Source organism: Pholcus phalangioides, unplaced genomic scaffold, assembly GCF_987345545.1.
Source record: "Pholcus phalangioides strain wild (caught in Gottingen) unplaced genomic scaffold, Ppha-v1.0 ptg000039l_1, whole genome shotgun sequence".
Classification (NCBI taxonomy): Eukaryota; Metazoa; Arthropoda; class Arachnida; order Araneae; family Pholcidae; genus Pholcus; species Pholcus phalangioides.
In genome coordinates this window covers 1,909,021-1,927,102 of record NW_028301625.1, presented here as the reverse complement: position 1 = coordinate 1,927,102, position 18,082 = coordinate 1,909,021, and the positions used below count along the sequence as shown (strand labels likewise).

At 33.5% G+C, this 18,082-nt stretch overlaps 1 protein-coding gene across 4 annotated transcripts in view; it reads left to right on the top strand.

Moving 5' to 3' along the window:
• LOC149065449 (polyadenylate-binding protein 4-like) overlaps window positions 1–13,893 on the top strand; it is a 46,105-nt gene extending 32,212 nt beyond the window's left edge. For all 4 annotated transcript variants that reach the window (XM_089253528.1, XM_089253530.1, XM_089253529.1 and 1 more), the window contains one exon: window positions 7,116–13,893. In XM_089253528.1, the coding sequence (XP_089109654.1) occupies window positions 7,116–7,747 (632 nt within the window). In that variant the 3' untranslated portion in view covers window positions 7,748–13,893. The remainder of the gene's footprint in view (window positions 1–7,115) is intronic.
• Window positions 13,894–18,082: the final 4,189 nt, after the last annotated feature.

Below are 18,082 nucleotides of genomic sequence, written 5' to 3'. Positions count from 1 at the left end.
AAAATGTAGGGAATATTTATTGTGGATTTTTTTGAAAACGAGTAATTAAGGCTTTATGGAAGAGGAAAAGCAAACTCTAATTCCAAGTGATCTTGGTATTTCAAGGTAAATAATGAGTGTTTATAATCTTCAGAACTGATTTTTTTTTGTTTCATCTTGTATTTATGTAAAAAATTAAAACAACAAACAATGTAAAAAACAATTCTCCAAATTCACACAAACAATCCTGGGTATAAATGGGTAATATAGACTCGTATAGTTATTGTAAGGCATTATAGGTTTTCTTACTGTTAAACATGCTTCCTTTGCCAACAGTGTTTGGTCCTGTATATCTTGTGAAAAACACAGGTTTCATTGCAAAGATGTATTTCCTAACTACATTGTCATTCACTAAGTAATACATGCCAGTATCATCAATTATTTCAGCACTATTATGAGTGCAAATACAGCTCAAAAGTTGTTGAACATTACTAGAAAAGTCACAAAATAGGATTTTTATAGATGGTCAAATGAAGGCCCTGACTTGAATCATATTATATTATAGTTTAGTTTTTATGATTGCATTTTTAATTGGGTTGCTGTATTTTAGAAATATATGGCATCCATATTTGTTATGGGCATCTTTTTCTGTCACCTTGGTGGGCATTTTGCTTGTAGTGGCCTTGTATTTGTATATTAGGTGGGAAACAATGTCCATGCCAGAAATTTATTGTTCAGAAAAAAGGCAAGAAATATCTTTTCAAAAATAATTCCCCCATCATTATCTGTAACATTCAACTATCTCCGTTTGAATTTTTGCAAAGTTAGTTCAAAAAAATCTGGAGTTCTTTTTTGAGAAAACTGACATCATCATTTTTGATCTATTCAGAAGTGTTCGGTTTGCTCTTGTTTAAGTGAATCTGTAAAGATAGGAATAGGTGGGAGTTAGTGGGAGCAAGGTTGGAAGAATGTGGATGGTGCTCCATAAGTTCCCAACTCAATTCCTGAATTTTTATCTTTGTGGCTTTCTCAGTGTGTGGCCTAGTGTTATCTTGGAGGTAAAGAACATCCTTGTGGTTCACGAGCGATGCTCTTTTCTGCTTCAAAATTTCATGAACATCATCGAAATAACCATAATGCACTTCAGCATTGGTTGTTCTTCCACTGGGAAGAAAGTCATAGAAGATTATTCCACGATGATCCCACCAGACAGACTGTATGACCTTCTTATGTGTCAGTGTTCATCTGGCAACTTTTTTTGCGCTCGCACCGGACAATTTCTAGTTGGATTGTCGAGGGGAATGTCCATAGTAGAACCAGTATCTGACTGTTCTGGCACTTACAGTGAACTCTCCTCTAACAGAATTTATTGCGGTTGCAGCCCTGGAAGCACTAAGTTTCGGTCTCCAGTCAGAACCAAATGATGCGACAAATTTTAGATTTTTCAACAAACGTTTTATGCATCACATATAACACCTAAAAGTTGCAAACAACTAACAAATTTATGTACTACTAGAGCACACTTTAACATTTCCAAAACGATCACAATTATAAAAATTAGACTAAACTATTGCAGCTTGTCTGTCGCCACCTATTATTTCTGGCAAGAAATTTGTTCCTCACCTAATATACAGTCGTGTACACGTATAACATATCCTATGGATATAACATACGGTTGTGTTATCCTTGAAATTTGATCCATTTGCATCTATATATATTTTCTTTTTTATAACATACCCTGCTTAAAGCATACACTGTGTATATAACATACCAAAAAAATAGTCTTTTCCAAGAAAATAATTTGAATATAACGTACTGCAAAAAAAAAACTTAGAAAAATATAGTCAAAAACACTTTTTTTGTACAACATTCATTGTATGCAAGTGATATCTTGACGTTTTCTCACAAAAAGACCTAAATATTTTGAATAAAAGAGAAATTACATTTCAGAAATAGTTAATTTCTCATCAACAGATGGCACTTAAATTTTTTTTCAACTTTAGCACTACCTGTCTGTAATAAATGTAACTATTTTGACAATAAAATTTTTGACATTTAATAAAATCCTGCCTTTCTGTCCAAACTGCATCACCTATGCTTATTCAAATTATTGAATTTCCACTTGTTTTTGTTACTTTTTGATCACTATAGATGGTGGTGATAAAACAACAATTGTTGTAAATCAACTCTTTCACTGTTAGAAAACTACGCTAATTCAAGTATTGGTTGATGATGTGTATATAAAATTTATAAACATCAGTAGGTTTTTTCCTGAATAAATTGTGCAATACTGTCAACTTCAAAGGAAAACTGTTAGGCTAAACTAAAAAAAAAAAAAACAATAACATTTCCAAAAATGTATGTATGTTGTTGTATAGGCTATCTTGTGTTTCCTAATAAATTTCCAAAACTTTTCAGGTATTAGTCAAAAACTATATTCATGCTACATTACATTTCAATTATGTGCTGCATAAATTTATTTTGTTTACGACAATCTGAATAATGTATTTTATGCATATATGCTATTGTTCATCTTGGCCGCGTTAGGGATAGAGAGAGAGAGAGAACGTGCTTTTATCGTGCTCAGCTCGTCGACCAGTAGCAATAGTTTTATCTGGAACCATTGCCAAAGGATTATCTGTCGCGTCTGTTTGCCATTTTGTGTTTTTATTTGTTCTCATGAGTTATATTTTTTTGGGTCATACTCTGCTGTGTTTTCTCTTTATTTTTATACATTGTGCATTTAATTTACTCTCTAATTTTTAAGACTTCACATTGTTGGATTTGCGAGATAAGTGTTTTTTCTCTACCCTTTTTTAATTTTTGATACTAGACTTGAACTTTCTTTTTCTTGCTCTCATTTCATTTTCATTGTACTTTTCATCATCAAAATTTTTCCTTTGCGAGTAATACTGTGGGTGGGAATGAGTGATTCCAGTACTGCCAAGGGGTAGTATGGGGTATAGAAGTAGGATCCACCAATTCAATTTAGGCCTGCAGGACATTTGCTCCTCACTTGAGGTCACGTTCTTGGAGATCCCCACATTTACCGACAGGTGGCTTCATTGGGATGAGATTCATCTAAATAGTAGTTGCGTCTGGAAGTTTTACTATAGAATCAGACCAGGTTTTTCATTCCTAGACCACGTACACGGGAATGCAGGTTAGTTATTGATAATAATAACAATATGGATGGGGAATTACCCACCTCTGACTTGGATGGCTGCTCGATTGACACTAAATCACAAGGCAAATTAAAATGTGTATTAATAAATGCCAGGAGCTTCAGTAATAAGAAAGATTTCTTAGAAACTGATATCTATGGTAGGCCTTTATCTTTTAGCCATTACAGAATCTTGGGCAAACTATGCAGATGAATCTTTCTTACACATCTCATGATACAACACTTTTTTAAGAAATAGATTGGATAGGAAAGGGGGGTTCGAGTCTTGATATACCTGAGATCATGTTTGAAAGCCAGAGAGTGTAACGTGCAGAAAAGTGATGTTGAAGCTATATGGGGGTTGAGCTTGAAAACAAAAGGCGTCATAAACTTATTGTAGGGGTTTGTTACAATCCACCGAATAGGGATCCAAACTATATTGCCAAACTTCAGGATGAAATTTCCTACATGTGAAATAATTTTTTTTAGGATTTTTTTGTTATGCTATGATTATGTTGTCTAAGGAGGGTACCCTCCCCATCCTACTTTTTCTAATTTTTTTGAGTGGGAGCCCTGGGTAAAATAAAATCCTCAACAATATTCACGTGGAGGTCCTAAATCTTCCAAAACAATGTATGTGCAAGCAAAGCACCAGGACCAGATATCTATCCCAGGGTCCTTAGGGAATGTGCTAATGAATTGTTGGGGCCAGTCGCACAGATATACAGGAGTAGTGTTGCTGAGGGTATCATCCCAAGGGATTGGAAGCTTGCTAATGTTGTTCTGATATTTAAAAAGGGTAGTAGAGAAGCGGTGCCCAATTATCGTCCATTAAGTTCGACAAGCTCCCTCTCGAAAATTTTGGAAATTATTATTAAAAGGCAATTGGTGAACTGGATAGATGAGAATAATGTATTGTTAGATAATCAGCATGGGTTCAGGAAGGGGAAGTCATGTGTAACTAAACTCTTTTGCTTCTATGATTATGTGACTGGGGCTTTGGGTATCATTTCCAGAAGGTATTCGATCGGGTCCAACATGCTAAACTGTTGAGGCATTTTTACATGAGATTAGGATTGGGGGCAACTTGCTGAATCGGATAGAATCATGGTTAAGAGATAGGTCACAACGAGTTATGGTGAATGGGAATTCTCTGATTGGACAGGCGTCACAAGTAGAGTTCCTCGAGGAAGTGTCCTTTGCACCATACTTTTGCACTTTTTATCAATAAACTTGATCAGGGTATCGATGGCATTGCTAGCAAATTAGCAGATGACATGAAGCTAATGGGTTAGTCTGGAATCAAAGCAATAGAAAGTAGCTCCAGACAAACTTAAACAAGATTGGAGCATGGGCAAATAAATGGAGCATGAAGTTTAACGTGGAAAAATACAAATACAATGCCACAACAGGCAAATTGCCCAACGAGGTGGCTGACTTAAGAACATCATGGATCCCCGAGCCATTTTTTGGAGGCCCTACCTACTACTGCTACACCACACATGCACCCCCCCCCCCGCGGAACCCCCAACGAATCGGTACGTGCGGGAATGTGTGTGTACGTGTAGTGAAACCTGACGTGAAATTTTTTGTTTCTCTGTAATGCTTGTTATGTGTAGTGCTGCCATCAGTTTTTCTAACTATGAGTGAAGCGTTATGATTGAATGATTTATCGTTGTAGGACTGTTGCTCTCTGTGGCGAGACTTTTTAACGGGGAGATCGGCTCGCATTTACGCCTTGAAGTTGGGAACCACAGAAAACCAATTTCAGCCGACCACCACTGTGGGGTTCGAACCCGGATCCTCGCATTGCGAGTCCGTCACTATAACCACTCGACCACCACAGCGGCATGTGCGTGGTCGCTCATTTTGCTCCAAACAACCCATGTTTCTCTTATGAGTTGAATGGTGTCAGTATCCCGGATGCAACTGGGGTCACCAATTTGGGAATTCTCATTGATGAGTGGCTTAGGTTTTCTGAACATTGTTCAGCATTGGTCAAAAGAGTAAATAGAATGCTTGGTTTCATTTTCAAAAAGGTCTGTGTTCTCCTTAAGTCATTTGTCCGCTTTTCCGATTCTTAGTTGTCCTGGACTGGAGTACTCTGTAAGGTTTGGAGACCATACCTACAGAGGGACAGACTTAGTTAAAGGGGGTGCAGAGAAGAGCACAGTGTCCTTATTAGCACATTTGGTTTGAGTTATGAAGACAGACTACATTTTTTGAATATATTTACATTGGATGAACACACAGGTGTCGAGGAGATATGATTGAAGTGTTTAAAATTTTCAATGGGAAGGATCGGATCGACCATAAATATTAGTACGCTTTGTCAATCGACTGCTTTTGCAAGGAGACACCAGTATCGACTGGTAAGGGAGAGCTCTAGGTTATTGTGTTGCAAGAAATTTTTCTCTATTAGAATTGAGTTAATAAATGGAATAGCTTACCCTGGAGGTCGTAAATTCTAACACAATTGACACGTTTAAAAAAAAATACGATTAACATGTTGGGGTAAATCGAGAAACTATCCATACTTTGAATAAGACAACCATAAGCATTCTTTACGGGCATAGTATAATATTTTATGTATATATATTGTTCTTAGTTTTTGTAATTGCATTTTTAATTGGGTTGCTGTATTTTTGAAATATATGACATCCATATTTGTTATGGGCATCTTTTTCTCAGCCACCTCGTTGGGCATTTTGCCTGTTGGGCCTTGTATTTGTATTTGCTACCTAAGCTAATTTCAAGACCTCGCTTATATAACACACACATTAGTTATAACATGCACTTCTCGAATCACCTGGGGGTAAGTTATAACCAAACTCGACTGTATTAAGCATTTGTGGATTGAGCTTAATAGAAGAGTGAAAGCTCAAAGCTATTTGAGTTTGGGTATTTTATTCCAGTTTTCTTCTTTGCAAAAATATCAACTGACCATGGATCAAAATCATCGAGCATATGCCAAGTACTACAATCCAAAGATTATCCAAAAAAGTATTGACTTATTTGTACACTTTTCATAATGCCTATTTCATGACTGATTTGACAGTTAATTGTTTGCTATCTTTTTTGTTTTTGTCAAAAGACTTTCGACTCAACATTGAAGTGATTAATTTTTTTTCTGATTTTTACAAAATTTAGATGCAGAATTTTCTGTTCATACAATAAGGTTCAGTATTTTTTTTCTTTGGTATGGATTTCATTAAAAAATTCAAATGTAATTTTTCTAGACAAATTTATGGATTGTTGAGAGATTCTCGACTACAACTCTATGTTTGAAAAAAAAAATGTACAAGTAAAAGATGAGAATGAAATTGTTGAACATTTTCTAAGTAAATAGCAACCATAATTATGTATTATGTGCAAATAACAATACTATTTTGAATTTTCATTTAGTTGTGTATTTAGGAATAATTTTGACCTGGGAGGCCTTGCCTCCGGTACTCTTTCGGGCAGTCTGCTTTTCGGTTTTCTTGGGTAAGAGAACTGTTTGGAGAGTGAGTTATAGGTGAAGAATCTCCAATGTAATTTTAATCCATAAAATAGTCAGTTCATGATAAATCAAATATCTGTTTAAATCAAAAATTTTCACATGGCCATGGAACTTTCAATGTTATGGGGGATCTTTTGAGTTAAACCAATAATGACTCAAAGTTTTTTGTTAACTACTACATATTCGACTAAGTTTTGAGAATGAAAAATTATAGTTTTTTGTTCTAATTCAAGCAAACAGTCCTCACTGTAACAGATTAATTTCTTTGTTCTACTGAAGATAGGATTACAGTAGGTCCAGATGTCACAACTGATGGTATGCATGATTATGTCACACAGAAACAGCTATCTGGTGCTCTCACTACTTATTTTTACAGATTGAAATTACATTGGAAGTTACTTGCCTATGGTTTTCTTGATATTTTTTATTTTGTATCTTTCTTTGAGTGGAATTTTTTTTTGTCTTTATTAGGGTTCGAATTAGGTGAGATTAGCAAGAATTTATCAGAGATGTCAATTTCAAGAGAAAGTCAAGGTGCAGCTGCTTCGCAAAACCTAGATCAAAAAGAGAATAAAACATTGGTCTTTGTGAAAAATTTTAAAGATTTTATTGATGAAGATAAACTGAAGTCATTATTTGGATCGTTTGGAGTTATCAAAAGTGTTAGCATCAAACGAGAAAATGGAAAGTCATTGGGATATGGCTTTGTTGATTTTGCAGAACATGAAGCTGCAGTTGAAGCAATAAAAACTATGCATGGTATGCAGGTATGTGGCAGGAAGATATTTGTTACATTTGCTGAAAAGAAATCTGAGCGAGAGAAACTTCTTTGCAAATCTGCAGATGTGGAAATACCAAAACAAAATGATAAAATCGTTTTGTATGTTAAACACCTTCCTAAAGAATTCTCATCTGAAGATCTTCGAACATTATTTACCAAATGTGGATTAGTTTCAAGTGTCAGTGTTAAAGCAAGTGAGGGTGGTTCTAAATCAGTAGGTTTTGTGTGTTATGAGTCATCAGAAGCCGCAAGAGCAGCTTTATTTGAGATGAATGGAATTGATGTTGATGGCAACAAACTAGAAGTCATTATTAAGAAATAGTTGTAGAAGAGAGAAATGAAAGGAATGCTTGTATAGCCAATGTGTTGATTGTTTGAATGAAACATATTTTGTAATATTGAGTTCAGAAACTTTTCTGAAATTCATTGAGACACAAACCAGCTATAATTGAAAATTGTTAAACAGTTTATAGTTTATTTGTACATCGATTCATTGGAGCTGAATTCTGATGTTTTTTAAATATTTTTCCAAGATACTTTTGCTTGAGGTGCTTTCTTTTTACATTATCTCATTCATATCACCCCCCCCCCTCCTTGTGCCAGAAGCATGAATGTGAGAATTTTCACTTTTTAGGTTTATCATCTGGTTGGATTCCTTATTTTGTTATCTAAGTTTTGTCAGAAACATGAATACACTCCATTGATACGCAGGTTACAAAGCATTTTAGGGAAAACACACTCATAGAATAACATGAGCACAGTAAACATTTAAACATCGTTTTGCACCACATTTTGGAAATTTGCACATTCATTGCTTCTGCTCATAGGCGGAGATAGACTTGGAATTCTGGGGGGCACGGTCATTATTGCTGGGGGGGCAAGATGATGATGTCAATTCATATATACATTAGATCAGTCGACTCCACCTTTGATGCTGGGATGCTCCCCCCCCCCCTGTATCTCTGCCCATGGTATTATGGTAGGATCTATTATTATTCTTGTCATATATTTATTGCTTTTTTTTGTTTTTGGTTCAGTTTTCCTTTACTTGTTTTTTCTGATTTCATGTATTGCTTTTCTTGTAAAACCATGGTTGTGTGTAACTTATTTTCTGTTACAACAAAAATATCTGAATGCATATATTTAGTTGGGTATTTTTTTAACCTCTCAGTGGTCGTGTGTATGTAAGAGATACACTGTAACAAGGAAAATGCCTATGTCCCACATAAGTGTGACTGCTGGAATTTTAAAAGGAATTGTTTTCACAGCAAAATTTTTTGACAATCACTTTTTGCATCTTACGTAGTTCGATGTACTTATTTTTCATTTTTTTCGAATGTCCTTGCTACATTGAAATTAACCTACCAAAGATAAAAATAACCCATCTTTAAGAAAGCAATGTGTGTGCCTGTGATATTTATCAGATCCACTTTTCATAAAGTGAAAAAAAAAATTCACCCTCTCAACACAAAACCCACGTGTGTGAACTTTATTTTTTCAGTTGCTTAGTTTAAAAGTTAGTTATCTTTCTAGTGCCATTGAAAAAAAAAAGTATCATTTTGGTCATAAATTATTTTTGATAAGGAAAACTAACAAGGGTTTAGTGAGCTGCTATACACATGTTTTCACATTAAAAAAAAATTCTCAACAGTTTCTTTAGAACCATTTATACTGATTTATGAGGACAGATTGCGACGGTTGAATATGATCTTGGCAGCCATGAATGGTTCTAATCTCCCTGTATTTAAATAATATTAGTGGAATTAACATTGGGTTGTTATAGACCCCACCCCGTGTGCCCCAGAGTCTGAATTCTAGCACGTGTGCTCTGCTAGGTTTAAACAACTATAATTTTTTTATGAGAAACCTACTTTAAAGAGCTTTTTTTATAACGTTGATTACAGATATAAAACTGGGAACAACATCAGAACTGATGTCAAGATCATATAGCAAGTACTCTTTGCCTTTTTGAGATCAGGTTGGAAGGTATAACTTGTCAATGATAGCAATAGTAAGAAAAGGAAATGGTTGTGGAATGTCTGTACTTGTCTTGAAAAGAATGTTTAAATATGCTAATTTATTCAAGGCACAAATCCTTGGCGTCAATGAGCAGACCATGTTAAACCGTATTTGTGTATGTTTCACACTAATAATCAATAAAATGATACTGTGTACCCTTGAAAATAATACAAGATTTTGTAACAAATTTGTTTTAAAAAACTTTTCCAGAGATGTCTCATTTTTTTCATATATAGAAATGTATATTTATTTATTACTTTCATGTTCAAAAATCAGTATTTGTTCAAATACAATGATGCCATCTTTTCTTGCAATGTTATTTGGAAATCTCCAAACCCTGAATTTTAGCTTGATTCCTTGCAGCTCCATTTCCTGTAGAATCATTGGTTTCATTTCCTTATATTCAGCAATAGAGCTCTCATTGAATTAGAAGCACTTCTTGTCTGTGTAATCTGCTTGTAGTGCATTGGCAACACCTCTGTCAGTGATTTTATCCTTTGAATTCATTGCCTGAGTTACAGCCTCTTGCAAGCTGGGTTCGTAAAGTTTCTTCACTGATTTTCGTTTTATTTCAAATACAGTCATGGATTGCTATGTGCAAATGAACTTGAATGGGTTGTTCATTACAATATCAAGAGTCATAGGCATTCTTTCTTTTCATACAAAGGTGCCTGCTTTTGTATTCTCAAATATTCAGTTAATGTCTATTATCATTTTAATTACTCTCATAATAATATTATTTATAATTATTGCCATTTAACCACTCATCTAGTTTATTAATTTCCCTCTATTCTATAGCTTGACAAATCAGAAAAGAATTTAGATGGCAGCAAAATTTTCATAGGCACCAAGCATTATATTTTCTCAACAAAAATTGATTCAAAATAGGATATTCTTTGACATGTTTGAGATTTAGGGATCACTTTCTATGCTAGCAACATGCTGGCTTAATTTCCGGTAATTTTGTGCTCTCCTCACACCTTAATTCAGTTTTTATACATAAAAAAGTTAGGTGTCAATGCCAAATTTTTAGTTACCATGGTGACCAGGCATCTGGGATTTCTCAAGCCCTGCTCTATGCTACCATGACAGAGTTACACATCATGGCCAGATGACTGGTTAATATATAATTTTAAAATTCAATGTCTTGATCAATGTGTTGCAACAGATATACTAAATGTTATCTGGCTGAAGCTATTGACCTTTTTTTTTTGAACTGATATTTTTTTCATAATTAATGACAGGGTTGGGTTCTTAATGTGTCAAAAACTGGTTTAAACCATCAAAAACCGTAAGCAATGCTTTTGGATAATGTTTTGAACACAACAGGTATATGACATGATGAAAAACTTACTTTTTTGCATATTACAATGTTTTATTTTTAAACATTAATTTACTACAATAATGAAAACAAAATATCAATTATAATTTGCAATTTTGAATTTTTCAACATAAATGAGTCTAGAGCATATAAAATTTTATGGTTTATTTATCTAAACTGCTCATTACCTGTGTTCAGTTTGCTAAGCAGAATAGGGCTGTTTATTTGTCTGATACAGCATCAGAGGGTTAGGTTTTTGACTTCATAAACCAAGTCAGTATTAAAACAGTCAAAAACTTGTCAAATAGCTTTTAACCTGATATGTTAAATAACAAAACACTTACTTTTATGTGGATTAAAGTGTTTTATATTTTGAATTATAATTACCAAGAAAAAACATGTATTTTGATGTCTGCGCAAAATTTTATTCCCATACAAAAATTCTCGCTCAGCATCTCAGTTAATACACTAAATAAACTCATTTATTCTCACCTAAAAATTTTTTAGCTCGGGTTATATAAATCCAAAGTTTTAGAGTGTATTTTTGATAAAAGCAGAGCTGGCACACAGGACTTTATACCCAAAGCATTGTTTTGCATGTTACGATACATATTTTGGAAGGTCAAGAATCATCTTGAATTGAAGAATATCAAATTATTCCATAGTTTTTCGTCAGTGCTATGCTTTACTCAAATTATATATTTTATAAGAAAAAACCCCATATATAAATTGTCCAAAATAACTGTAGAGAGTAGAAAATTATTTTGCAGTTATATTAAGTATTTATTCTTTGTATAACATAGTCACTTTAAACATTGCATGCAATTGAAGTGTGTATTTCAATGAGAATTTTTATATTGAAGAGCAATATTTGAGGTTTTTGACGAGACAGTTTGTAGCAGGGCTTATATTACAAGCATTCTGAAAAATCTTGCAAGGGTTTGTTTTCTGGCTGGATTTCATTTTCAGGGAAACACTGTAGATAGACACATTACAGAAAAATCTTAAGAATTCATTTTTTCCCCTATGTAATGCCTATAGACCTTCAAGATTATTTGGGCTTCTATACACAGAACCAAAAAGGTTTTGGTTCCCTTAGGTACAGCTAGCTGTGAAAAGCTGGTGTGCAATGTGTTCAGTGTCTGTCTTTGTTGAGAGAGAGAGAGAGAGCCTCTTATCACTCTAAATTACAAAGCGTTTCAATAAGTAGTGTAAAGAGTATATCTTTTATATTTTAGCTTCATGTAGTTTGGATGTTTTGTACCAAATTTTCGTTTGTGTAGTAGATATGAAAATCAATTACATTTATTCACTGTAAATGATTCTGCGTCATTCAATATAAATTTTAAATTCTGTCACATTTTTCTTAATATTTTTATATATTTGTATCTTGATATTGTATCACTTATTTTCATACTTGATATGTTGATAATTTGTGACAATATAATTTTACTTAATTCTGCTAAAGTATTGAAGCTTTGTGTAATACAACTGTAATAACTTTATTACATTTTATTGTATTTTGTCAATTTTATGCCTCACTGAAAGCTTTCTTGTATCAATTCTTTATGACGTTTTACGAGTAGTTTCTTTGTAATGCTTTCAAGTTTATAAAAATATGATTAATAGATTAAAGAATGTTGCAACAAAAACTGTTAATGAACAAAAATGCATATGAAAAATATTTTTATGATGGAGATTACAATATAGTGTGATGCATTACATTACGGTTTCATACCTGAGTTGCTTGGTTCAAACAGTTTTATGAATAGTTCTTATTTATAATACTCAAGTCAACTATTTTATTAAGAAAAATTCATTATTTTGCATATTTCCTTATTAGGTACATGCTACCCAACATGTTTTTTATTCTCTTGAGGTATTTAATTTATTCATTGGATATGGGACGAATCAATATTTGCTGTTGTTTAAATATTGTATGACTCTGTTTGTGTGGTTGTATTGTTTTCGAAAACATTAAGGCAAACCAGTTTAGTAAATATATGCTCCAGAGTGGCATGGTGGTAAGATGCTCGCCTCTACCACCATGAAGGTTACTGTCACGGAGGATATAGATAAAATATTTTCCCTAATGAACTTGAGGTGACCACCAATAGATGGCACCTTCATTTCCAATCCACCTCATTAATGGCAGTAAATTGCAATATAGCGATATGACCAGAGTTGGTGTTTGGTGAAGTAGTGTAGTGAATATTACAATCAGAGAGAGGATTTACTAAAGTGCTTTGTATTTTCTGCATCACTTCTAATAATTTATGATTTATCTTTAAAAAAAGGGTGTGTTTTTCTGCCAATTTAAACATTCCAAGAAGTTAAATTAACCTTTGATCAGGTGCAATATAAAACTTTACACATCCGGGCTCAACTCATCTGAGAGATTGAAATGAGATTTTTCCTTAGGTTTAAAGGAAAGCTTATCAAATTGAACTCTACACTCAATGAGGTTATATTTACGTTTTTAATTAGCTTTTTTTATATTTCCTTGCAATTTTCAATAACAAAACTTCAATATTTCTAATTTATTATTTTTTCAGGAGCACAATCAGGTGCAATTTGTCTCACAGATTATATAGAAAATAACGATCAATATCATTGAATTAGGTTCTGGAACATAAGTGTACTAACCATTGCGGATATATAAAAAAATATTGAGAAAAAATTTGTAAATTTTTTCAGAAATCAAAAACATTTTTCCTTACGTAATCAGGCATATGATCTGGTAGATGATCATTAATCATCCACCCATTAATGTGCTTCTCACAGACCAACAGTGAACTGAAGGAAAAAACAATACCTTTGTGTGAGTAGTGGTGAGTCAGGAAAAGGTACTGGAAGCCCTGCCCCTCTCTCGGTAAATCCTTCTCTTTGGCACAAAAAAAAAAAGTTTACTTCATCTCGTAGATTAGGTGCACCCAACCGAAGGTTAAGAATATGAATACAGCTTTATACTTTAAAGGAATAAAAATTCTATGGTTGATTTTTTTAAATTAAAGGAAAATATGTGTATGTAAGGGGGAGGGAGATCAGCTAAAACAGTTTTCCAAAGTGGACAATGTCACCCCCTGGGGTGCGCTGGAATGGTCTGGGGGGGGGGGATAAAATCCTATGGGTTGACTTGTGGGGGGGGGGGGGTGTGATGAGAATAAAATTCCAAAAGGGAGAGATATGGAACAAAAAGTTTGGGAAACTGAATTAAAAGAAGAAAATTCAGCTATGACAGAGGCACTGCCATAAAATAGTAATTGCAGAAAATCAAAATATTTTTGTGTGGTCCCCCAATCCGAAAAAAAATAAATAAAGGCAATTAGTAAAATTTGAACCTTTCTGCTAAGAGAAATTATTTACCTTATATAATCTAAATGAAAATTTGTTGAGATATCTGTGATTGCAAATTCTTGATTTTTGCCTCTTTTTATATGCTAAAATAACCAAGTCCCAAACATGTCCTAATTATTATTTTACAGAGATGCCACAATTGTGCACTTAAACTTCACTTTTTTGCTGATGTTGCATTTTAATTTGCCAACCAACCATATAATTTTCATACTTTTCAGGCAAGCCCTGAATGTTATCTTGACTTTTTTTAAACAATGATTGTTATTACCAATATCAAGTTACTATGACTTTATAACAGCTAAGTATATATTATTACCTAAGTTAAATAAGAGAGCTTCTGAGACATAATGTAATATATATATCCTTTTGGAATACATTGTTGATTGTCATTTTGAATGCTTTTTGTATGAATTGTGTAATTAAAATTATAGTGTTTAAAAATTGGTTTTTGTTACATATTTTTAATTGTTATTCCTTTTTTCATTTCATATTATAGTAAGTTAAATTCTAATAATTGATCTATTTTTCATCCTCGTATCAAATAATTAAATTAATCAAATTTATAAAACAAATTTTAAATTTGTAACAGTAAAATTGCTCGAAAAGGTGACTAAAAAAAAGGGTAATTAAAGAGAAAATGAAATGTTTCTTTTAATTTTCTTTTTCTATAAAAACAACAGTTTTTTCATAAATATAAATGAAGTGGTCAGTCATTAATGCATCCAGCTATATTTAGTGAAGTTATTGAGAAAAATACTGTTTGATTCACTTTTTTAATTTTTATAATTACAGGGAAAGTTATAAAAAAAATTAGAAAGCAGCAAAATTTATGCTTATTGAAAACGTTGTTATTCATCACTTAATTTTTTCACCATTTACACCCAAGATTTTAGTTCTGAGTAACTCAAGTTATATTAACCTTTGAGTCTCTGATATTTTTTGATTTCCTTTACATTTCGGGATTTGATGTAGTATAAATATTGATTATAGTAAGTGAGAATATATTGTAAACCATATTTGCTTTCGTCAAATTCATTTTGCAGATGTGGTGAAACATTATTCCTGAAAATTGAACAGTTTTGTAATAAATCAACTGTCAATTACTCTGGTTTTTTTCTTGGAAAGCTGAGTAATACAAAAGATAAACTTTGTATGACTAATGTTAATATTATCACTTAATCCACATTTGTTTTTTGTTCGTATCATGGCAGTTTTAGGTTATTTGACAGTATATAGATATTCAGATTAGCAGAGATTTACTGTATACTCCCTATAAGCAGAGCCTAAATGTTGATACACTAATGACATGCCTATGGAGGGCTGTGACGCAATGTTTTTCAAAGTGATTAATGTAGTACTTGTTTAAGAGTGGATTTTTGAAAAAAGGACCAGGGGTGTTAGAAGCTAAGGATACAGTATATGCAGGGTGAAAACTTGAGTCCATTAAAAAAAAAATTTTCCAATATATGCTGTTCTTTTCCCTCATTTTCAGCGGTTTTTGAATTGAAATATCTCAGCTAATATCACCACTTGGAAACAGAATTTTTTTGGGGGTTCAGGAGAGACAGGACAAAAAACTTTCTTATTTGAAGTCAGAGGACGGGAACCGTTTAAATAATTAAGTTTTGTTTCTTTATACATATACGGCTCTTACTTAAATACAGTACATGTCAAATATGGGCACGCTACGATCCCTATTTCCTAGTTGAAAGTATGTTTATATAATCAACAGTTCAATTTGAGCTGGAACGGAATTAAGTTTTCACCCTGTATGGTATGCATAACACACCAGGAACAAGTTAACCTATCTGCTGACGAAAGAAATATATAAAAAAAAGACGAGATGAGAGAGTGTGTGAGTGAGGATAAATCATGTCCCCGACAAGGTTGCAATATTGTTTCGCACCAATGTTGCGCCTAGAAGTTTCAAAGAAAACGGGCAGCTAGAATACATGTAAGCTCGTAAACCTCTGCTCTAAACTCATTTCCTTTCGAATCAGATCGGATTTTCCTAAATGTTTAATCGCAAAACAGGGGAAATGTTCTTAGAACATTAATCTGCGTTTTGACAAAATACTGGATAGATATAGATTATATTGTTTAGCTTCAGAGAAAATTTAATATCCTTTAGCTGTTTTTCTCTAATCCATTTCCTGATAACGAAACCGATCGTTCAAGTTTATGTTGCACTTGGTTACACAAGCAAAGAAGCGCTTATTTTAACACGGAGACTGAAAAGCTTCACCCGTAAAGTAAAATGTGTGTTAAAAATGTTAAGGACTGAGACGGGGTGTGCGATAAATCTACACTCATAATATGCTGCAAATGCTTTATGCTAATCTATCAGTGTGATATATGAAATACATGTTCATAATTAAAATTACACTATTCCAAGAGATCAGTAGCGTTGATCCAGTTGCGTCCTGTCACCTGGGTGACAAAAGATTGTCCCTCTTCTTTCCCTAGAGCCTAGAAATGAAAAAAAATATATACATATAGAGAGAGAGAAAAGTAAGTTCTCTGCCCGTAAACTATGGGGAGTAGGACTGCTATCCCGTCTCTCTTGACCCCGATCGCCCTGGCTCAACACCGTACCTCTAGTGTGGTGTTGCCCGGATCCGCGCCTGCATCGATCTAGTAGAACTGCACGATGTTGGGTTTCGTTGAGATGGGCGATTTTGAAGACGCGGAAAAAAGGATTTTGCAGAAAATAGTTGAAAACTTCACCGATAGTGAGAAATAATGTTTTTTTTCAGTGCTTAGTAAAAAAAAAAAAAAAAAAAGTAATAAATGAATAATAAGGATGAAACTGAACTCTAACATTTTCGTCTTTGCTGAAGTTGCGGAGCGGCAAAACTGTTCTGCATATTGCGATATTTCTGTGCGTTAACGGAACAAGTGACTGCTTTGTCTCGGAAATGTTCTTAAATAAAGCATATTTCTATACTCAATGAAATCTGCTGTAAAGTTACACCAAGTAATGAGTTTTTGGAGAATTCAGAAGGATTTCGAATTCGAATTACACGTACGAGAGAGAGAGAGAGAGTGCTGTGATGTAGCAACCGAGAATTTGCATTGAAAGCTTTAGTTTGATTTTATGCGAATTTTTTATTGCGTAGGCTAAAAAGGCATCACTATTTTTCGAGTGAAATCCATTTTCCCATGTCTCTATTAGATCAGAATTTTGCGCCATTCCACTCATATCGAACCACCGATGACTCCGAGCAGTTTTATTTGAATTATGGTTACCATGTACGTATAACTTAACATTTTATCTAAAAATTTATTTGGAAAAAACTGATTCGTCAATCTTGTATATATGCTTTGTATTTCATTTATACTGCAAGCTATTTCGAACGCAATCGTTATTTTGAACATTTGAAATCTTTTGTAATCGAATATAATACAATTTCAAATTCATACACATAGCATACTGCATGAAACTTTTTTATAGTGAATAAGGCTGGCATATTACACTATAAAAGTTTTGTAAAACTTGTAAAACGCAACCAATACGTTTATCGGTTACATTCGCTTCAATAGGATTATTTTTTTTTCAAGTTTTGTGAAAGATCTTTATAAAACTTTTATAGTGCTGGCTAGCTGGCGAATTTTATAAAAGTCTTTATAAAGTAGCTTTTCAATTTCAATATTGTTAATCAAACACTGGTTTCTGGATTTCATATGAGACGGAGGACGTAAATTCGGTTGTGTTAATGCTAATAAAACGGATCGTTATTGAATAAGAAATTTTTTTTTGATCTGCTTTGATCAATTTCCAACAGACGCGCCGATACAAAGAAAACATTGAGGAAGCCTATGTTGTCTTATGCCTCATGTATACGGTATTCAAAGGCATACGCGGAATGGGGGAGGGTCGTGCGTTACACTGTATTTTCATGAATTACTTAAGGGGGGGCTCAGTGTCCCTCAAAAAGTTCATGGGGGCTCAAGTACCCT